This window comes from Nyctibius grandis, chromosome 7 (genome assembly GCF_013368605.1).
Source record: "Nyctibius grandis isolate bNycGra1 chromosome 7, bNycGra1.pri, whole genome shotgun sequence".
NCBI classification, from domain to species: Eukaryota; Metazoa; Chordata; class Aves; order Nyctibiiformes; family Nyctibiidae; genus Nyctibius; species Nyctibius grandis.
This window is the reverse complement of record NC_090664.1, coordinates 30508129-30530370: the sequence shown is the minus strand read 5'-3', so window position 1 is coordinate 30530370 and position 22242 is coordinate 30508129. Positions and strand designations below refer to the sequence as shown.

The following is a 22242-nucleotide window of genomic DNA, read 5'->3' as shown; positions in this document are numbered from 1 at the left end:
GTCTCTGGAAAAGTTGAGGTCATAGATTTCAAGGCACCATTGACAGTGTCCACAGCTGAGCCAAAAAATGTCCGTATTGTATAAAAAAGGGTTTCCTTTGAAATGCAATAAGTTACATGCACAAGCTTTACACATTTTAATCTTTTTTTTTTTTTCCCTTTTAAAAATTCCCCATATGCATTCCTTTCGTTATTATTCCTTAACAGTAAAACACAGGAGTCCAAGGAACAAAAAAAAAAAAAAATAAAAGGGGGTCAGACTAATAAATTGTCCCAGAGGCCAGCGCTAACGGGTGCTGTAGGGAGCCGTGGGGTTGAAGGTGGGAGTTGATGGAGTTGGCAGCGGGGTACCAGGAAGCGGAGCTCTCCAGGTAGCTGGATGCAGGGGACGGGTTGGAGTTTGGAGGGTGAGCGTGTGCATGGGCATGGTGGCTGAGGGAGCGGGACGAGCCCTGAGGTTCCCAAACCGCAGGCGACTGTGGAGAGTTGCAAGCCATGGGGTCGCTGGAGCTGGGGCTGTGCTCCGGAGGCATCTCCCCGTTCTTCATGATCTTCTTGATCTTGGATCTTTTATTCTGAAACCAAATTTTCACCTGGGAGGAGAGGAAAGGAGGGGGGAGGGAAACGGACAACATTAATGCCCGCCTGGCAAGCCGGCGCTCCGCGGCTGCAAGGGACCCACTCCCCGCCGCCCGCCCACCCCTCCGCGGGGCCCGATCCTGCCCTTCCTGCCGCGCCAGGGGGGATCCGGAGCTCTGCGCCCCGTCGGGCCGAGCCGTGCCGTGCCGGGGTGGGGCGGGCCGGTCCGGGCCAGGGCAGGCCGAGCCGAGCCGAGCGGAGCGCGGTACCTGTGTCTGCGTGAGCCCCAGGGAGGCGGCCAGCTCGGCCCGCTCGGGCAGGGCGAGGTATTGGGTCTTCTGAAACCTCCTCTGCAACGCAGCCAGCTGAAAGCTGGAATAAATAGTTCGGGGTTTGCGCACTTTCTTTGGTTTGCCGTTCACCATCCTCACCTCGGGCTCCGCCACCTCCTTCTCTGCACAGGCGCAAGGGCGGGAGAGAGACACAGACGCAGACATTAAGGCGCGGAACACGGCTCCGCTCCGCGCCGCGCAGCCTGCGCCGCCGGCGGCGGTGTCCCGCCCAGGGGCCGGGCCGGGCAGGGCAGCGGCGCCGGCCCGACGGGCCACCGCTGCTCCCCACGGGGCTCCTGCTGCCAGGCGGCGGCCCCGCGCACCCTCCGCCGGCTCCCCGCAGCGAGGCGGGGGGGGCCCCCGCTCCCTCCCCGACGGGCCTTGGCCACCCCCGGCCCTCCTCCGCCTCCCGCCACCGCCCCGAGGCATCCTCCGCGGAGGGCGGCGGCACCGGGCGCGCAGCGCGGCGCGGGCGGGAGCGCGGAGCATGCGCGCCCACCGCGGGAATTAAGAGGATTATTGGTGCCCTGCTGGGAAAAGACCGGCCCGGAGCGAAGACCTACCCAGGGCACCGACCGCTTTCCCCGCACGCCCGCGCCTTGCCACCGCCGCCGGGTCCCCAAGCGCCGCCGCGGCCACACTCGTCCCAGCCGAGCCCCAGCCGCTTGCCTTGGCAATTTTTTTTCCCTGTCCCCTTCTTTTCTTTTTTTTTTTTTTTGTGTGTCTTTTTTACACCTCCCCCCCCCCCCCAACTTAAAAAGCAGTAAATGGAAAGCGCTAAAAACGCAGCGCTTTCTGGTAAAAAACCCTCCCGGCTTCGCAGCCCCGCCACAGCTGGGCTCCCCCTCCCAGTCTCCTCCCCCGCCCCTCCAGAATAGGGGGAAGGAAACTTTCTTTGCCACCGCGAAACTGAGTTTGAGACACGCAACAAGACTCGGTTATTTTTCCCCCTCTTCCTGCGGAGGGAAGCAGGAGGGAGGCAGCCGTGGGGGCCCGGGGGCAGCTCACCGACGTTTGCTTCTGTGAAGCACAAGTCCTAGGATTTGTGTTTTGGATCGTGCGGACTGGTCAGGAAAACTAGACACAGTTTTCTTCTTATTTAAAAAAAAACCAAAACCAAACAAACCCTTACTTTAATTTTCCTTTTCGCCTCCCCTTTTTATTTTTTAAATTTATTTCTCCCTGTGGTTCAGGGAAAGCTGCACTCCCGCGGCCCACGGGGCAGGGCTCTGCCGGGTCCCGCTCTCCCAGCCTCCCGGGGGCCGCGGACGCCCCCCGTATCTCCCCGGCTCTCACCTGGCTGGCTGGCGGAGCTCTGTACGCGGTTGTAAGCCCCGCTGTACTGGTGGTAGGGGCTGGCATAGCTGTAGTCTGCATAGGCTTTGGCAGGATAGTTCCCAGCAGATCCGTTCATGCCGTGGTACTGATACTGGTAAGGGTTGAGCGCTTTGCCGTAGGGAGCCGAGGTAGGCGAACAGTAGCCGTGCGGGGCTCCCCCCGCCGGGCTGTAGTAGTCGGAATCCGTAGCCGAGGACTCGGGTAAAGTGGGAGATTCCTGGGACGGATGGTGCATGGCTGCGGCCGTCTGGAAAGGAGCCTGGAAGTCGCCGGATCTGATGTTGGGGACCCTTCTGTCAAATACTCCTGTCATAGTTCGGAGCCGGCGGCTGGCTGGGGCTGGCTGCTGGGGCTGCTCGGCTCTAAGCAGACATGTCTGGGGGAGGAGGCTGCGGCGCGGTGTCTGTCTCCGGCAGACTGCTGGCTGGGGCGCAGCATAGGCTTGGTTAAATCCTTAATTGCGCTCTTACGCACAGCAGGGTGGATCGGGTTCCATTGGCCAGAGCAATCGGGAGCAGCGACACCCTAACTCGTCCAACTAGTTTAGCACAACAAAGCTTTGGCTTAAAAAAAAAAGGGGGGGGGGGGCGAAAAAAAAAGTCCTATTCAGGCTCTTTCAAAGTGAATACCAACACCAATCTCCGAGCCGGAGCGTCGCGATCGGGAGGTTTCCGGCTCCCCCCGCTGCAGCCGGCGAGGGGGCTCGGCCGGCCCCGCCGCCCCGCGGGCGCGGAGCCCGGTGTCCCCGCACCTCCGGCCCGCAGCGCCGCGGGGGAGGGCCGCGGCCACGCCGCTGGGATTTGTCGTCCGGTCCCTCTTGGCTACGTTGATGGCTTGGGAACGACGCACCGGGCGCTCCGGGTTCCCAACGCGATTTCTGATCTGGTGGCGACAACCATTAGCGTCGAACCGGGGACGGATTGTCCTCCATCTCCGCGGGTACGCCGCCCGGGACCTTCGCGTTAAACGAAGTAAATCACATTACCCCAAAAAATCTTGAATTTTCGTTACATCATTTCCTGCGTCGAAGACCCTAGCAGGGCCCGGAGCCAGGCGGGAGTGTCCCGGCAGGACGCCCTGCCGCGGGGGTGTGGGGGAGCTGCTGGGGGCACTGGTGGCACCATACGGCCTAGGGGCACCCACCTCGCGGGTTTCGCGAAAGGCGACCTGGCTGTGGCACGATGTCCGTGGGTGAAGAGACCCCGGCCACTCCAGGCGCGCCCGTCGCCGCCCGATCCCACGCGTGACCGCTCGCCCCCCACGCGTGTCACTCTTCACGGCCCCGTTGCGATGCTCATCATCGGGTCCGGCTCCAGCCCAGGGTCAGATGCCCGTCACGAGGGGAGCTCAGATCAGCCTCACGCGTGGGCAGGAGCACTGGGAGGCCGCCGCGGGGCTTCTCCACTTGGAGGCCGTCGCAAGAGCCCACTTCCCGGCTGACAGCCCCCCAGAAATGGCTGGCGCTGTGCGGGGGTGTGTGTGTGTCCTGCAGCAACCCAACCAGTAGCACCCTCATTCGCCAGCACCCGGTTTTCCATGCCCGTTTGCGCACCCAGGACCCAGGCGACGGGCTCGGCGGCCGGGCTGGGGCGAGACAGGGGCTGGTGTGCCCGTCCCTGGTAATTTTACAGCAGCGTGGCAAAAAAAAGGATCAGATTTTACTAGACACTAAGGAAAACAAATAAAAGGCTGTCTTCAGTGACCTGGAGTTGTAGATTTTTCTGAAGTTGTTTACTCTCCAGATTTAGCCTGTTTGCTCACCGAAGATCTCCTAGCCAGCCGGGTAACACTTGTAACACAACCATGCATGTTGTACTTGAACTTATTGTTTGCTTTGGAAATGTCCACAGCTCATATAAAATCGCATTAAATAAATCCCTAAACATTTCATTCTATGAATCACTTACTTAAATCCATTGGAAATATCTCTCCCTCCCTTTATTTTTTCCTAAAGAGAGGGACCGGAGAGGGATATATATTTACGACTTGAGGAGGGGGCAAGTAAGTTTAATAAAGCTCCCAATTTGCATCCAGTTGGAAGGGACAGTAGAGATTTTAAACAGATGAAGAGGGGGGAGAGAGTGGGGGGGAAACCCATTTGTGTCATAAATTCCAGGGCACTGCACTTCAACACGTCTGGGCAGGAAGGTGCCGTTTGAAGGGAGAAAACAGGGAGAGGATCTGGGCGCTGGTATGGCACCCAGCCCCGGCAGCGGCCGCAGTCGCTGCGGGTCCCGGCCAAGCCGTCCTGACAAGCTGTTTTTGCAGCTCACCGGGGAAATCTGGATCAGTTTCCTGCAGCAGAGAAAGTTTGCGCTCGTTTTATTCAGAGGCAAGGAAAAAAAAAGTTTCGATATTGAAAGGAAAAAAAAAAAGACAGAAACCCACCCGATACAACCGCAAAACCCCCAAGCTGTTTTTTTTTTTGCAGGCACCCGCAGCCCTCGCAGTCCGTGCGGGGATTACCGAGCGGAGGGCGTACAAATCCGCCGGTTTGCGGGTTTCCTGCCCCCCGTCCTTCCCAGCCCGAACCCGATTTTCTGGACTTTCTGCTGTTTTTTTCCCCAGCGGTTTTTATTTAACACATCCGGTGGGGAGCGAGCCGAGCCGAGCCGAGCGAGCCGCGGTCTGTTTTCTGTTTCACAATACGGTCATTGTTTACCGGCACATGCCCGCCGCGCCGGCTGAGCGGCTGCCCAGGGCCCCCGCGTCCAGCCGCGGCCCGTTCGGGCCCGAACCCCGCTAATCCACGGTGCTGGTGGTGGGGGGAGCGGTGCTGGAGGCCCGCGGTTGCAGCCCGTCTCGCCGCGCAGGGCGGGGGGGCGCCGCGGCCGCGTACACGTCGGAGGCGCGCGGCGGCCGTGCCCGTGACAAGAGCGCCACGGTGTGGCCGCGCGGGCGCAGCGCCGCCGCGCTACCTGCGCACCGCCCGCTACCCCCCCCACCCCGCCCCGCCGCCCCCGCCGGGGCCAGACTGAGCGGCGGCGGCGGCCGCGGAGCCGGGCGGCCCCGCCACAGCGCTGTCCCCGCAGGGCACGGGGACCGGCGGCCGCGGCCGGACAACGCGGCGATTGTTCCCTCCCGGGGAGCTGCCGCGGAGGCAGCGCTGGGGCCCCCAGCCGAGCCCCACGGCGGGACGGGGCGCTGTGTGCCGGCCGGTGCCCGCCCGCCGGCCCCCCCCTGCCCCGGTCCTGGCTTGGGAGCATCCCCGCGGGCCGAACTCTCCGCGCTAGGCCGGCCCGGGGCGCGCGGGGGGGCCCGTCCGCTCTCGCTCGGCAGGGCTTTGTTTCCAGACAACGAGCGAAGTATTTCTGATGAAGCCTCTCAGACTTTTGGATGAAATCTCGCAATTGTTCAGAGAAAATCTTTCACTTTCTGGATAAAATATTCTCGTTTGGGCACCGAGTTTTTTCTGGAAACTTTATTTCCATGAAAATTGCTGGCAAAGAATCAAAGGAATTTTTTTCCCTTCTTAAAAAAAAAAAACCACCAAACAGCCCTCCACAGTGGAAACATGGATTAACTCTTGTTTTACAGCATCAGCAAATGGTGATTTCCAAACAGCTTCAACAACTGAGGGCTTTCCTGGTGCTCCAGTGCATCGTCTTAGGCTTAGGACTTGTTTACCTAGGGGAGTATTTTCAGAATGACGAGGCAAAGGGAATGAAGTCCTTGTATTCTCACCTAAGGCTGGGCAAAAAAAATTCCATCTGCTTCAAAGTAAAAATCTTGACATGTTCAGTATGGGCCAAAGCTAGTGGGAATCCCATGGAGAGGGCTAGCTAACTGCCCAGAAGGAAATTCACAGGGCAGTGATAAAAGGGAAAAACTCAGGAAAGGATTTTGGAAAAAGCAAACTGGGAGCAGGGGAGGAGAAATAAATGCGACAGAAAATCCAGGGAAAGAGCGTAGGACTTTTGCTCAGATTTCAGTAGCTTTCTGCAGAGCCCCCAGCTCCGGGTACAGCTGGTTCAGGGAGAGGAAAATGGGCATTTCTCCACCTTGGCATGACATGCTCTGCTTTGGAGAACTTCATCCCTCCAAAAGAAAAGGAGGTTTTGTGTTCCTGTGTAGGTCACCATTTGTGTTCATGAAAGGATGCACATGTGACCTTGGGATCGAAGCCTGCCTGGTCTCTCAAGCATTGGGGTGGCCGTTGTTTTTGCCCTCCATCCCAAAGCATTCACTAGTCTCCAGTTGTCTGCCACCACTGGAACAGCCTTTTCTCTTCCAGTTGCTTGCGTGTGCCCATGAAATGCTGGGCCTCCAGTTAATGAAGCGAACCTGTCACTTGGGCTGATGGACTCACTGCCGGGTTGGCCGCAGCCTGGGCTCCGCTGGCCGTGCTCGTCTGGCCTGTAAATTGCACTGCACGTAAAACCCATGACGTACAATGTTAAGGATTAGAATTTGCCTTTTAGGGCAAATTGTGGCTGTCTCTTTTACTTGCCAAAGAACTGACGTGAGGAGCTTACACTTGCACCTATTTTCCCCAAATTACATTGGCATGATTGAAGAGGGGAGCCAGGACTCCCTGTTAGCGTCAGCTGTAGCAGACTGAGCCAAATGTGTGGGACAAGATGATGTTAAGAGATGCCTGGAGATGCAAGACTCCCACCTGCAACCCCCCCTTCCCTCTTCTCATGGGGTGCGCCTGCCAGGGACACTGAGGGGTTGCTTAGCTGTTTCTTGAAGCATCACAACCTTCCCAAGGCAGGGCATTCCTTGGCAGTCACAGTCCAGCCATGGCCTGCCTCTCCTGAATGGGAAATACTCAGTGAACTCACCCATTCCCTTCCCTTTTGGATATGAGCTCATGGGGCAGATTCAAGGCCTCAGCATGGACATGACCCATCTTTATAAACATGGAGACCTGCCCTGGGATGGGAAAGGATGTTCAAGGAAAAGCCTGTCCGCGGATTTCTTCCCCTTTCCAGCCCATGTGCTTCCATCGTGGTGTAACAGCAGCCTCTTTCTGAGGTCATGGAGGCCAGCAGAGAAACATCATCAGAAAAACCAACTTCTCCCAGCTGAGTTGTTCTTCTACCTGCCTTCTCCCCGGGTAGCTGGGTGTTGTTATTCCAGGAGCTGTAGGTACTTCGACTGATGTGAGGCCCGGTGGTTTCCAAGAAAGACAAGACACAAACCAGATGGAGCCATCTTCAGATCAGCAGTTTGGGTCAGCAGCGAGAGCTGCAGGATCATGGCTCCCCACACAGTTGCCTGAGGGTTCCACAACATGCTTGAGCACGGACCTGGAGCCCCATGGGCAAAACTGCTGCTGGAGATGCTGCTCTGACGCAGAGCATGAGCCAGCACCACTGGAGAGCCGGATGTAAAAGCTCTCTTTGCCAGAAACACTGCGAGAAAATATTTACACTAGCTGCCCTTGCTGCCTGGCTGCGGTGCCACGGGGAGGATGCTGCAGAGGTCTGGCACGGCAGTCGGTGCGGTGGTGGGGCTGGCACGTGGGAAAGGGCCTCAGAGCAGAGGAGGAAAGGACCTTGGCCGTGGCGGCAGGAGGGAATGACTTCAGGAAATGCAGTGTCCTGGATGAGTGGGCAGCTGGGCTGGATGACTGTAATGATCTTTTCAGGCCTTAAAATTTATTACTGCAGCTTTTAGCTCTGAGTAGCCAAAGGCAGTTGCTCCTCAAGGAAGAGGGTTGATTCATCTCCAGTGGGGCCGTTCACTCTGCTTATTCTCTCCCACCTGTCACATCTCCTTCAGCCGTAACTCACTTCTCGGCCTCTCAGATAGGAGCAGGGTCGCTGCATCTCTGCAGGGCTTCAGATGTGAGATAAATCCCTTTGCATCCCAGTGCCGCAGGAATGCTTTCCCAGATCTCTGACATCCCTGTTAAAAGATGACCGGTCAAAGAATTTGAGGCGTAGCTCTTCAAGCCCTTTGGTGTGTTTTCAGTGGATCAGGGCAGGGCAGGGCTGCTGGCAGAGGGGCTCGAGGAAGCCTGCCCACGGGGGCCCTCGTACAAGGCAGATTTTCCCCTACAAACCTTGGGAATTAACCTTGCAATTTTCTTTTTACTCCTTTAATAGTGATCTCATATGTTGTTATCCTACAGAAGTCGGCCAAACTTTTATAATTTAGACCTTGAAGGATTAGTGGATGATAGCAGTGTTAGGACAAACTCTCCAAACCCCCTGTTTAGCTAACACTAAATTTAGTGCGAGGTTAGCATGCCTGTGCAATCAGCTCGAATCAGGCAATGTTGGACCGTACAAATTGGTGCAGAAATGAAACACAGCAATTAGGCTGCTGGAGCAGTGAATACGAGGAGTGACATTCAACAAGGGGCCAGGACACCTTGCACGTTAAAGATCAAAATAGCAAAACCACATCTCTTGTCGTATGGTTCTGTCCTTATTACTTATGTTTCATGGTCTGTCTGGCCTCGCCTATTAAGTTTATCAGTATGTACTCACCGACAGTATATACACTAGCTAGCAGTAGATAATACCTATAAAATGACTTAATAACTTGCATCTGTCATAAAATCCACTTCAGTTCCTCAGTTATAGCTTAGCATTATTATTATTACTATTAAAATAAATATATGCTAGACTTTCCCCATGACTGCAATTCCAGGGCTATATTATTTTACTTCATCTTCTGCCTTAGCTTTTACATCCTTCACTAAAATGCATGCTGCCATGATCCAAACTTGGTCCCCTAAAAGTTTCCTATGCAGCACAGCAGAACCTTCTCCTCCTTCATTTTCGCAATCCAGCCTGCAGCTGTGCGCAGCCCTGCGGGGAAGCTGGATGTCACTTGCTGCGCTTTCAGTGCTGTCTCTTCAAGGAGCTCTATAAGGTCACCGTTATATTCATAAGTGTAGAGGAATTCTTCTTTTTCTGGTCTCCATATTTGAATTACATCTTTGTCCTTGAAAGAGGCCCTGCTGCAAGAAGCCTGAAGATGCTCAGTTTTAAGATTCATTTTACATTCCTGTGAAGATCTTAATTTATTGGAAAAATGGAGGTTATTTTCTTCTTCAGCTCAGATTTCTTCATCATGATGTTCTCTAGTTAGTGACTGAAAAATAGCTCTTGGGGCTGTATCATTTGTGCTTCTGTGAGCCTGCTAGTTCTTTTATTATTAGGAAAATGCCTTGGTTTGGGAATGAGAAATGTGTTTTTCTTAAGGGACTTTGAGGCAGGAATGTATTTTGAGGTAAAGTACCATCTGGGTGAATACCTGCAGAAGGAAAAGAATTTTCATTAAAGATATTTAGCTGAAAATACATTTGGATTAGAAATAAGACGTTTTATCTTTTTTTCTTTCTTCTTCTTTCAAAAAGGGTAAATTAACCTTTGGAAAAAAACCCAAAGGGTTATGGTGGCTTCTGCATGACTTGTGCTTTTTCATGAAGATGCCTCTCTTTCCAAGTGAGATCTTTGGATCAAGCAGAGGATGAGGGAATGACACAGACATGACCCAATTAAGTTGTATGGCTTGTGCTGTGCATGAAATCAGAGCAAATGATTGCTGTGGTCCTTTCTGGCCTTCAAATCTGTATATTTTCAGTAATCTTTTTGTCAATTTCATAAAAAATTCCACTTTTTTTTTTTCTCATGTGCTGCCACGTAAAGTCCTCATGACTAATATGCCATCACCCTGATTTCAGAATCCCTCTTTGTTAGACAAGGTGAGCACATGACTGGATTTGGACTTGGGATTTTCATCACTTGAAGGACCAGCAGTTAAACCTAGAGCTCTTTACAACAAGTTGTGCATGGCTGCCTCTTCCTTTTCCCTGATCTCCACGGGGAACCCACCTGATACAAACCCCCAACATGATCCAGGTCCTGCTAAAACCAATAGAAAGGGTCCCTGTCGGCTTTGGTGGCGGGGGGGTGGTGGGGGTGGGGGGGTGGGGGCGGATAGACATGTTTTGTGTGCCCATGCTCCCTCTCCTGGTTCAATACCTGGAACCACAGAGCTGTAGCTTCTGCCTTAGCCTACCCCTTTCAGTACCCATGCTTTAGAGGCTCTCACTTGCCACCTTTCTTCTCCATCACACTTTGCTGGAGGATTCTGCTGTGATGAGTTGGACATGGAATCTTTTCTTCCTCTGGCACTTATTACTGATTTTAGGCAGATGAGAAATCCTTGTCATGCTTGCTGTTGCTCTTTGCCTCAATGTACTTACAGTCTGGAGAAGGTATGGGTGAACTGGATAGCAGAGAAAGCCATCACCCCAAAGCCTGTCCTCAGCCTTTTTGCTGTGTTATACAACAGATGACAACGATCCTCTCTGGCTTTGGAAAAGAAGCTAGATAAAATGCAGAGATTACGAAGGGAGGCAGTCATATTACAACAATTCTGGGCAGCAAAATAATAGTTGTGGATGGAGTGAAAGGATAGTACAGTGTGATCCAAAGGCGTGCTGGTGCCAGCGCGAGTCTTTCCAGCCACAGTCAAAAGAACTTTATGCAGCCCTTTGTGTGCTTACACGTCGTGATACAAAAGCCGAAATCTTCCATAGGCTGAAGTGGCCAGGACGTCGTTAGTGTTATCTTACACAGGATTTCAGGGGAGATGGCTTCTGGTGTTTGTGGGCAGAGTTTGGACTGAGAATTTCTATCAAAATCTGGTTATTCTTTTGGTGAAATAGGTGGTGGAGAGCAGTTGCAGCTTGAATGGAACAGAGCTCCTTATTAGGGCTTCACATCTAATATTTTCCTGCTAGGACTTCGGAAAGTAATAGAGTGTTAAAAAAAAAGTGACAATCACATATTTCTAAACATTTTGTTTTTATAATTGTAATATTATAGTGCTGTTTACTTAACCAATATAAGCTCACTGCTCTCAGCAAATACTTACAATATGTGTGCTCCGAATTTATTCTTTGCAAAGCAGACTTTACACGCCACAGATGAAAACGCTTCAGCCTCATGTAAATAGGAAATAAAAGGGATTGCATTACTCTGTTTCTTTGCAAGCTGAAAAAAAAAAGGCATTGTCCTATTTCAGAGTTCAGATTTCATTTTCTTCAAATGAAGTTGTGGTGGTTAGATTTACAAAACCTCTATTTATTTTTTTTTTCCCCAGATCTGCAAATTTCCTATCATCTTTAAAGTGTTTGCACAGAGTCAAAAAGAAAACAATAGAAACACAAATCTTCAAGCCAAAAGTTCCAAGCTGGCATGAAAAATGGCAAGAACAAGATTTGAACACTTCTTAATACCAGTGTAACCACGAGATTACTTTTAAATTCCTTTTCTCTGAAATTTTGTCAGGACAAAACAGAGTGCAAAGCAGAAAAGACATTCCTAAAGATTTTCTTGGACTGTTTAAATCTATATTTGAAGACATATAGATGATAATAGAAATACATAGACTAAATTATTATTGTGTTTTACATTTTGGCATTTTTGCAAGCTTCCATAATTATGTCATTTTAGTACATTAAAACAAACAGCAAGAAAATAGAAAATAGTTCTTCCACAGCTGCATTTACTACCTTAAATGTGTTTTTTTCTCAACCAGGCAACCAGTCTGAGATAAGAGGTTTCCCTGCTGTGTAACACAGCGTAATCAGAAGCACACGCAGCACCCACCTGGAGTATTCCAATGTACAAAAGTAGTGGAAAATTAAAGCAATAGAATGGAAAAGTCAATAGCTTTTTCCAGTGAGACACATTTGACATAGTAATAGACTTACTTTTTAAATATATGAATGTACAGAAGATCTTGGAGAGTTCCTTTGAGTGAAAATCCTGTTTATACAGTGAAAAAAAGAATATTCAACCTTCCTTGAAGAAATCAAAATTTTAATTGAGAGTCTTTAAAACATATCACCATTTTACCATAACGCAAAACACGATTTTCCACTTTCTTTACTAATTTGGGGAGCATATTTTACACAAATGAAAGTGTAATGAGCTATTCCTAGTTAAATGGAAATATTTTGTCAAGATTGCAAATATCCCAAGAATGTTATTTAGTCAAAATCAGCAGCACTGTCAGAGATTTCTTGAGGAGTTTTAATCTGTTTGAATATCTAGAAATGAAATGGAAATTTGTCTTACCACCCTTTCTATAGCAGAATTAATCTGCAAAATCTTTGCAGAAAAATATCTTTGCTTTGAAATTAGCAATATTGCTTTCCAATTTTCAGCCATTGCTGATATGAGGTAACCACTTTTCAAAAAGTCCAGGCACTTTAGGTAGGATTTCATTTTACTGGAAAGTCTGATGGATCTCTCAAAAACTTATTTTGAATGATCACTCGATAATTATTCTGAATGTTGTAGAAATCAGCAATTCTGACAAATTTTTCAGGTAGTGTAAAACATACATTTTTCTTGACCTGAAATTAAATATTTTACAGCTTTGAGTATTTCTTTAAGGTCTTTGGTTCTGTATAAAGGAAATGAAAGAAATTTTGTCATCACAGAATGTAAATGTGCTGTAAAACATCAGCGTGGACTTTTTAGAGTCCCGTACTATTTTGTCTTTTTTTTCAGTATGGACAGTTGAAAATAATAACCTCTCAAATCAAGTAATGGAATATTTCTGAGTAACCAACTTTACAGTTTTTGTTAAAAGACAACTTTGGCTGAAAAAAAGTAATCAGAACCTACTTTGTTGTTTAAATCAAGCACTGGCAAAGGTACCGTAAGCCCCTACAGCATATAGGCACTTAGAAAAATTATTCTCATCAGCTGCAATTTCAGGCAACCTCTTTTGTCTTGTTTGAAGGTTCTACCCATGAACATCAGGCACAATCTGGTCGGTAAGCTTCATTAACATGGCCTTGCAGCTTGCCTTATTTTAGACACCTAAAATCCAGGTCTCAAGCCTAGGCCAGCATCCTCAGCTTCCATTGCTGAGGTGGAGAGCGATGGATGTGTCTCGAGGAGGGGACACTCTCTGCTAGGAGAGACATCAGGAGACAGCTGTGTTGCTACACACCCGATCCATTGCTTCTACCAAGAACACTGTCAAACGCAAGTATTTAGGATACTTGTGGATGCTAAATTAAGCACTATAAGCTGTGTTAACTTGACTTGTCAGGAGTACTTTCCAGACAAACCATAATACACTCTGAGTATTTAGTACTGTAACTGCATCTGATCCAGGAGATCCACTGAGAACCAGCAGGTAAAGGTGGTTTTGCTCTGTGTGCGCATACGCCACGAGTTTAATATTTGACTCTTCAAACTGCTAGGTAACCCGAGCATCTCCTGGCACGCCTGCCACTCCAAGCACTGTGGCTGGGTGTTCAAACACAGGGACAAACACAGCGTGGTCCCAGATTTTAGCCAAGAGAAGCAGAAGTCAGAGTGCTCCAAACAGAAATGATACTGCTCCTTTTTAATAATGAAGGTAATTAAGCCTCAGACACCATAGTAAAAGTCATGGCAAATTCATTACTATCAGCAAACCAAGTCAAAAGTATTTTGGAGTCAGGCTGCTCCCATTGGTGCCAGAGGAGGTTTATCACGGGCTTCCCCAGAAGCAACGTCAGGTCAGCACTGAGCCTTTGCAAATTCTCAGCTTCCTGTGATGTGCTTTAGCTTAGTCATTGCACGGGGCAGGGATAGGAGCCACCAGCTGAAGTTTTGTGTCTGTGCTGCAGCAGAAGAGGCTGGCTGCTTGCCCTTGCAGCATGCTGTTTCACCCTTTGCTATGTTCTCTGCAGCACCTGGCTTTAAGGAGGACATGAGAAGTATTTAGAAATAGCTTCAGTTATGACATAGCTTAGCAAAGCCTATGACGCAGACTTAATAAGGTAAATGCAAAGTATCACCGGAGCTTGGGAGGTCTGTGTTTTACTCAGCAGTGCTAGCCAGTTCACCTCCCTGGTGGGTTGGCCTGGGCAGCAGCTAAAGCCACCCACAAGGCCACTCACTCGCTCCCCCCACCCAGTGGGACAGTGTGAGAAATAGGAAGAGCAAAAGCAAGAAAACTCATGGGTCAAGATAAAGGCAGTTTAATAGGTGAAGGAAAGAGGAAAAAACAGCAAGTGGAGCAAAGGCAACCACTACCACCTCCCACAGGCAGACCGATGCCCAGCCAGTTGCTGAACATAGGTCACCTTGGAAGCCAGCTCCCCACCTCTCCTTCTTCTTCTTCTGCCTCAGTTTTTGTTGCCAAGCCTGGTGTTACCTGGTAGGGAGGTGAACAGCTGCAAAATACAGATACTTCCTCAACAGGTGTGGGAATTTCTAGGCACTTGTAACTATTACAAAGTAGAAAAAATAGATACAGGGATAGATTTGTCCTACCTGTGATGCTTAGAGAACCCTTTCTTCAGGATGGTGTGACAGACGTGGGGATGCGGGTTTCCTCAAGGAGGATAACTGAATGGAGTTGTTTTCTTTTTCCTTCTCTCAAAAGAGGAATGACCATTTATTTAAGTGAACAATGCGATGAACATTCCCATTCCATTTCAGAAGAAACCTGGAGTTGCAACTACTTAAAAACCACTTTCTGCAACACAAAGCACTGTTCCGCTCACAGAGATATTTATAGAGGAAATTAGCACAACTTCTTGATAAATCTGTTGGATTAAAAAGTGTTGTGGCTGGCAAATGCAGTTTCCCTTTTAAGCTGTTTGAGCATTTCTGTCATAACAAACATTGTCCCCAAATTGTGGCACCCTTTCCTCTCACAAATTTTTGAGTGGTGCTGGAACACACTCTGATATGATCCCTTTCATTTCTGACACCGTTATGTCATTTTATGGATTTGCGCTGACAGCATTTCATTTCGACATCATTATAGCATCTCAACTGACTTTCCACACTGAGCACACCAAGAGAGTTTTGTGATGATACTATACTAAGAACAGTTAGAATACAAAATAACCCTGCTGAAGGGCAATTATTATGCATGAACATGATCATGTTTTCTTGCTTAATTTTCAGCTCTTGCAAAGTTTGATATTTTCTTTCTTTTAAAAATGGCCAAGAGATTCAAGGTATAGGTACCAGCCTACCCTGAGGCTGGAGGATGCAGAGCCTGGTGGGTGCACAGCCTGCCATTATGGCTAGCAAAGGTGGGCACAGCACTCCCCAGGAGCTCCAGTCAGTCCATCGTCTTCGCCCCCTCAGAAGTCAAGAGCTGGACAGTGAGGTGCCCAGGTGCCTCAACTCCTGTCACAGGCAGCAGAAGGAACCAAAGGGGGTTTGATCCATCAGTGTTAGACCTGTCTCTTAAGACGTGATGAGATTTTGTTGGGACGTGGTGGTCCCAACGGCAGAGGGAACCTAGAGAAGTGAATTAGCCTCCCTGCCTAACGTTCAGGCAGTTAAGGTTAGGAAAGCCTAGTTGCACCCAAAGAGGTAAAGAAAGGCAACTGGAGAAAAATACCACGGTAGAAAACCAAAAAAAGTCCCCAACCCCCCAACACATCTCTTTTTATGCCTCTTGGTGCTATGTCTTACAGATTAATGGCTGTGCAAGCCGAGGTGTGCAGTGAGTGAGCTGCCTCCGTGGTGTGCAGAGGAATCCCAAGTGGCAAGTCTAAGCCAGGTGCCTTTCTGAGGCCTCTGTGATGAGGGGGAATCGATCCCACAATAGATGGTCTTGCAGTGACATCCACACAGGCCAGCAGTGCGGCCACCCCAGGATCACACACATCTCCCTGGCCACCGCAGAGGGCGGCTCTGGTTCCCTGAACCCTGCTGCAAAACCTCCACCTGCACCTGACTGTTCCCATGCTCAGCTCTGCTCTAAGCAAGCAAAGATATGCAAGCTCATGCACAATTGCTTTAAAAATTAAAGAATATTAAGGTAGTGGCAGCTCTAAATACAGCAAACCATGGATTTAACAAAATGTACGATATTCAGAAAGTCTTCATTCATCTCCCTTATGGAAGTGTGTTCTAACACAGACTCTAATTACATCATCAACCACTAATTTTTTTTTTTTTAATTGGAACATTTGTGTTGGCGAGGATATCCAGGGCATGTTATTTTTAAATTAGTGATCCTCCCCCTGAGTTACTGCATTTGGTACAACAAGTAGAGTCAGTCATTTCTTCACGATCTTCTGCAAGAGTGGGAATTTTCTAGTCTCTGTAGTATGTAAATGCCTTACTAACCTTGATAACATTTTTCCTCAGGTGAAACGAGATAATGAATAACATTACCTCTCCTGTTTGAGATGGAAAAATGAGACAGAGGAGACTCGCTGGAGTCCATATTAAAGTTAGCTCTTTGGGCTTCCACATCCGTCCCACCAGCGTACATGTCACTGTCTAGACCTGTGCGTGGATATCCTCAGACGGTAGAAAAACAGGGCTCTATTTTCTTCTCCTTTACATTTTGTGTATGTTTGGCAGCGTCACACTGTAATGAAGTAGCAGGTTACCTGAAAATAGCGTGTACCTGAAAGTGGAAAAGTTCCTGATGCACTTTTAGTCAGCTAAATCCTCAGTTAAATGTGCCAGCAAGCCCTGGCTGCATGGAACAGGGAGCAGGAGTGAGAGGAATCAGGTGGGGAAGCAGTGAGCTGGCAACATGGCTTTTCAAGACAGCGGCGGCATTTTTCTTATTTTCTATTTAGAGCTCAGCTGATATGAATCAAAAGAGTTATCGGAGGGCAATTCTAAATTATCTTATTCCTATGAGAAATCTCAGGTAAATGTGAAAGTCTGGAAGCATGGCACTGGGAGCTCGGCAGCCTGAGCCCAGCCTCAGCTGCGTAGTGCAGGGTTTCCTCCGCGCGCTTTGGAGAGCGAGCAGCAGCACGATTTATCACATGGATGTGGAGTGGTGCGTGACACGGCTATGTCATCTGTAGCCGGACCCACGACTAGTGTTAGGCTTATATTTTGTCACACAATCATTTTTTTATAAGGGAAGACATTGAAATATTATTAAATATTAAATTGAATTCTGCACTGCTGATGTCTTGAGCATTTGCAAGTGAGTTTATCTGTAAAACAGGTGATGCTGCTGTGATCCTTAAACATGTCCCATGCATCTTACAGCCCAGAGGAAACTGCTGTAGTACCTACGGGCCCCTACTGGGCATCATTCTGCTTGTCCAAGTGGAAGGGTTTGGAGGTCTAGACAGCCAAAGGAGTCCTCAGTTACAGGGTCTCTGTACCTACAGCATACGCCTCATATCCAAACTTGGAAACAGCCACAGTTCCTATCCATAGTTGTGGATGCCCCATCATTGGAAGTGTTCAAGGTCAGGTTGGACAGGGCTTTGAGCACCCTGGTCTAGTGAAAGATGTCCCTGCCCACAGCAGGGGGTTTGGACGTGATGATCTTTAAAGGTCCCTTTCAACCCAAACCAGTCTGCGATTCCTCCCTATGCAAAAGTCTCACAGGCCAGAAAGGGGCTTCGATGTTTCCGTGAGCAAGCAAGAGAACGAGCCACTCTCCTCATAGCTCCCATAGGCATTGCAAAGGAAGAATGTCATTTATCCCGGCATCATCTCAGGTTATTCCTGAGCTAGTAAAGCTTCAGCAGAGAGAGACTTATGAGATGGAGCTTGCCCTTTCAAATCCAAGCCCATGCCTTTCAGCTGCCTCACCCCAACACAGATGTGCTGCGCCCAGCCTCCAGACAACCTGATTCATGGCTTCATCCACAGCCCATTGCCAGCAAGTGAAAGATTTCCATTGACTTCACCCAGTTTTGTGGCCAGCCCCTGGGACTCAAAACACATTGCAAAAGGCCAGTTCTCTGCTGAATCTGTCAAGGGTCTCCTGTGTTGTTAGAGCCAGTGGAGCCTCGCTGGTTGCTGCCAGCGAGGAATTTGGCCCTACGTGCCATTTCCAGCTTGGATGTTGCAAGCTGACTTCACCCTCCATTCATCTTGTGCTTCTTCTTCAGCTTGGGAAATGAGCTGTAATTGAGAATGTAGCTTTTCAGATATCAAAGCCCGTTTACATTCATAAAGTGTATGAAATTATGGTTAAAAATAAAACCTAAAATGACGTCTCTTGAGTTTTTGCTGATAAAAAATATGTCAGACTTTCTGTAAAAACCTACCTCTGGGATGACTGCCAAGTGTTTGCTTCTCTATTGCTACCATACTCAAATGGAACTTTCTAATTACATCACAAATATTATTATATCATGGAAATTAGGAAGCTGTTAACAAAGCCCAGGATAAAATAACTGAAAAATAACAGGCTGCAGCCACTTTTCATTACACCCTGAAGGTCTAAAAAGTTCTGAAATATAAATCCTCAATTCTGCCTCTTCGAGTATTGAGGGGCAGATTACCTCACAGCAAAGCAAGCTGGTTATTTAAAGAAGCTGGCTAATCCATGAGACATTATTTCTGTCCTCTTCTGTTGGCATCTTTTGTAATAGTTTATTAACAATGATTTGTGTCCTGTTGAGTACGCTGTGTTTGTATAACACCATTGGCACTATATTAGCTGAGACCAAGGGTATTCTGGCTAGTTACTCACAGCTATCAAATGCTTGGAACTTAATTTTCACTCTTTTCTGGCTAAGCATCTTCAACAAATATTTTGCTGCAGGGTAGAAAAAGTCCTAAATAGTCAACAGCATTGTTTTCAGGACTGGACACGCATTTGCAGCCAGATGTTTGATGTGCTCTTGCGGTGGAAACACAATGACATCTACTGGCCAATGCAGATGGCTATGGGAGTGTTTGCAGGCGGAGTATATGCAGAAAACAGCACAGATTTGACTCTGTGAGGAAAGGAGATGTCATCCTTCTGAGAGGCACGATGATAAATCAGAAGAACATCCACAGATCTCTCAAGTAATACAATGGAAATTGCAAAACAGAAAATAGAAGGTATTTTACTTATGTACCACTTGTTTATTGTTAGTTGAAAAACAAACAATCAAAACACGGGCAGAATCCTCTGATGGTGCAAAGCTTCCATAACTGTCTTCAGTAGTGGCTGTCAGATGAAAAAAAGAGTTGAAGCAACTTACATGGGTGTAACCAGCTGGAATACACAAACAAGATCCAAAAAATGCGCCTCCTCTGCTCTTGAAAGAGAGATACATGTAAGCAGGGGTTTCTGATATCCGAAAATGACACAGTCCTGATTTCTGCACTGCGCTGCTATTGGTGCATTTTTCTCTTAACATGATGCAATCTCTCTAAGTCTTGTGCAGAAAATTGTACCTAATCAACCCCCAAACACATGGTGCTCCAGCAGTAAGATATTTCTCTTGCAAATAGTGTTATTAAAAATAAATAAAGGAGGCAATCAAAACATGTCTGTTTCTGAAAATGTGAATGCTAACGATAGTAAAGAGAATAAATTTCCTACCAGCTCACACTCCTTATGTTCAAAGTGTATAATTTTGAAATCCCTTGTCTTCCATCAGCTCTGCTCCTGTAATTTTTGGTTCTGTTGCCTCAACAAGATGATGCAGTTCAGCAGAACCAGCACCTCCAAAAATCATCATACTTGCTTTCTAAAGTGTGTATGCTGTGTCAATTTACTCAGTGAGCGACACTGGGCTGGAAATGTTACATGGCTACGATACCAGTGTAGCATCCAGAAGAGTAATATGCTGTGCTGAAAGGAATGCTTTGGCTCCAGTTCATGGAAACATCAGTCCAGATCTGAAGGATACAGCATGGACTAGATCCGGTCCAGGGTTGTACAGGCTTCTAGGTGGTGAGAAGAAAATCTAGGCTGTTCACAAAGGGCCAGTGTTGTGCACAGAAGCAAGAGCAGTAAATATGAGCAATGTGTTGATATAAAGCTCTGCATTAGAGGCAGTCACCCTAGTCCATGGAGACTTGAGTACCATCGCGCGTTGATTTTAGCAGGAGTCAAGAATGTGCTCAAAGTGAAGCATCATCTTGCAGGCTCTGTTTATAACATAAGCGAGCGGTCCAAAGCGCTGTACAATTTCGTGTGTTTCTCTCTCACTTAGATTTCATCCCTTAGAGAGCAGAAGAGGGAATGTGAGCAAAGGGGTAGGGAATTTACCCTAATGTCACAACCCCACTGCTCAACAATGGGCTCTTCATAGTGCTGTTTGCAAGGAAGAAAAGGGGAGAGGGAGGAGACAGAAGGAGAAAAGGAAAAACACAGAAAAAAAAATTATAAGGTGTTACTAGTTCAGTCTGTGATTGCAAAGATCTAAAAATGGTCTTCCTCACAGCAATAAAACAGAAATCTGTGATAAAAGTGATCTGACAGTCAAAATATTGCAGAAAGTTCTTACCAGACCAGATACAGCAGATGTATCCTGTACATCAGATTTAGACATCCCCTGCAGGGGATGCATGGATGCTAGCAATGGGACAACTGTGGGCTGGAGTTCCCTCATCGAATCATTTCAGAGCGTCAGAACTGGCATTTGGTTCCTGACTGGCAGCATTCAGGATGCAGGACAAAACAGGAATGTGTGTATCTGCAAAGCTGCTTGTTTGGATATGACATCCTGGGTTTTGGTTCTGAATGGCTATATTGTATTGAGGAAAAAAAAATCAAGAGGAAGAAAATGTCTTCCATAGTTTCTGATATGTGTAACTTCTTTAAACAGAGCTATTATGGGATGTGAACTTTCATGTAAAACACAGTAGCACCTAATAATGAATAAAAAATACATCAGATGCAGATTTCTGGGCTGCTGTCCCTCCTGTCCAGAGGAGGGCCACGAAGATGATCAGAGGGCTGAAGCACCTCTCCTATGACAGGCTGAGAGACCTGGGGTTGTTCAGCCTGGAGAAGAGAAGGCTCCAGGGAGACCATCTAGCAGCCTCCCAGTACCTGAAGGGGGCCTACAGGAAAGCAGGAGAGGGGCTTTTTCCAAGGACATGTAGCGATAAGACGAGGGGTAATGGTTTTAAACTGAAAGAGGGGAGATATAGATTAGGTATCATGAAGAAATTCTTTACTCTGAGGGTGATGAGACACTGGAACAGGTTGCCCAGAGAAGTTGTGGATGCCCCCTCCCTGGCAGTGTTCAAGGCCAGGTTGGACGGGGCTTTGAGCAACCTGGTCTAGTGGAAGGTGTCCCCTGCTATGGTCCCTTCCAACCCAAACCGTTCTATGATTCTATGATTCTATGATTCTATGTTAACCATGCCATCCATGACTTCTCCAAGTGGTCATGTATGTTAGTGGTTTTCTTACTGCAGTAACCGAGATACGTCCTGAAAACTATAAGTGTGACACTTGTGTCTCTGTTTAGTGCTAATATAAACCTTCTGCCTTTTATGCTGGCAGGTAGGTACACATGTGTATGTGTCCACACGTGTGTTCCACAATAATTCTGGGTAATAATCAAACACTCTCCAGAGTCCACCCAAATATTCTCTTTCCTCATTTGTCTTTTACTTGCATTTCCCATGAACTTGGTTACATAGGAACTGTTAAGAAAAAATATTTTTTCAGATAATAAAGGGTGGGGTTTTTTTCATCAACCCCCAAAATTCTGCTGAATCTCTTGACCAGCAAGAAGACAGTCAGTGGTAACCTTCGCTCCCCCTCTGAAAAGCATTGCATTGCCTGGGTTATTTGTTTAAAGGGACACTGTGACGTCAAACTGGGACCTAAAGATAGTAATTGTAAACACAGGGTTTTTTAACAAACTAAAGACTTGTAGATATATTTCTATGTTTATAATTTCCAGTGGATACAGGGGATCTTTGGTATATCTTTATTACATATAAACATCTTCCACTCAGCCAATGCATTCCAGACAATGCAGCCTTATGCTCGTGCATGGGAGCCAGGGAGAGAAAATGATGAGAAATTCATTACTTAAACCTGAAACGAATCAACCCATTTTGTTTGTCCAAGTTGGGAGAATGAGGAAATACAGAGAAGCAGTTAAATACTTGAAAAATGTTTATAAACTCTCAAAAAATAAAGGTGGGAGGGTTAAGCACCCTAGTTAAAAACACAGATGGAAGAACATTTGTTCTCACATGTGCCAGATCTCTGCTATTGCCAGTTAAACAGAGTGGGCAAGGGCTTTTTACATCATTTTTTGTTTCCTTGTTTTCAATACAGAGGTCTGCTTGCATATGTGGATGCATAAAGATGTG

At 47.9% G+C, this 22242-nt stretch overlaps 1 protein-coding gene across 1 annotated transcript; it reads right to left on the bottom strand.

Annotated features, from left to right (window-relative positions):
• Positions 1 to 259: 259 nt before the first annotated feature.
• Positions 260 to 2561, bottom strand: DLX5 (distal-less homeobox 5). Its single transcript, XM_068405419.1, has 3 exons — positions 2207 to 2561; positions 848 to 1032; positions 260 to 592 (listed from the first exon to the last, which is right to left on the bottom strand). The coding sequence occupies exons 1-3, from the start codon at positions 2559 to 2561 to the stop codon at positions 260 to 262; spliced, it is 873 nt and encodes a 290-aa protein (XP_068261520.1).
• Positions 2562 to 22242: the final 19681 nt, after the last annotated feature.

Coding starts and splice junctions, on each gene's coding strand:
- DLX5 (XM_068405419.1), bottom strand. CDS start 2,561: ATGACAGGAGTATTTGACAGAAGGGTCCCCAACATCAGATCCGGCGAC. Junction 1,033..2,206: donor GAGCTCCGCCAGCCAGCCAG/GTGAGAGCCGGG, acceptor GCGCCTGTGCAG/AGAAGGAGGTGGCGGAGCCC. Junction 593..847: donor TGGGGCTCACGCAGACACAG/GTACCGCGCTCC, acceptor CTCTCCTCCCAG/GTGAAAATTTGGTTTCAGAA.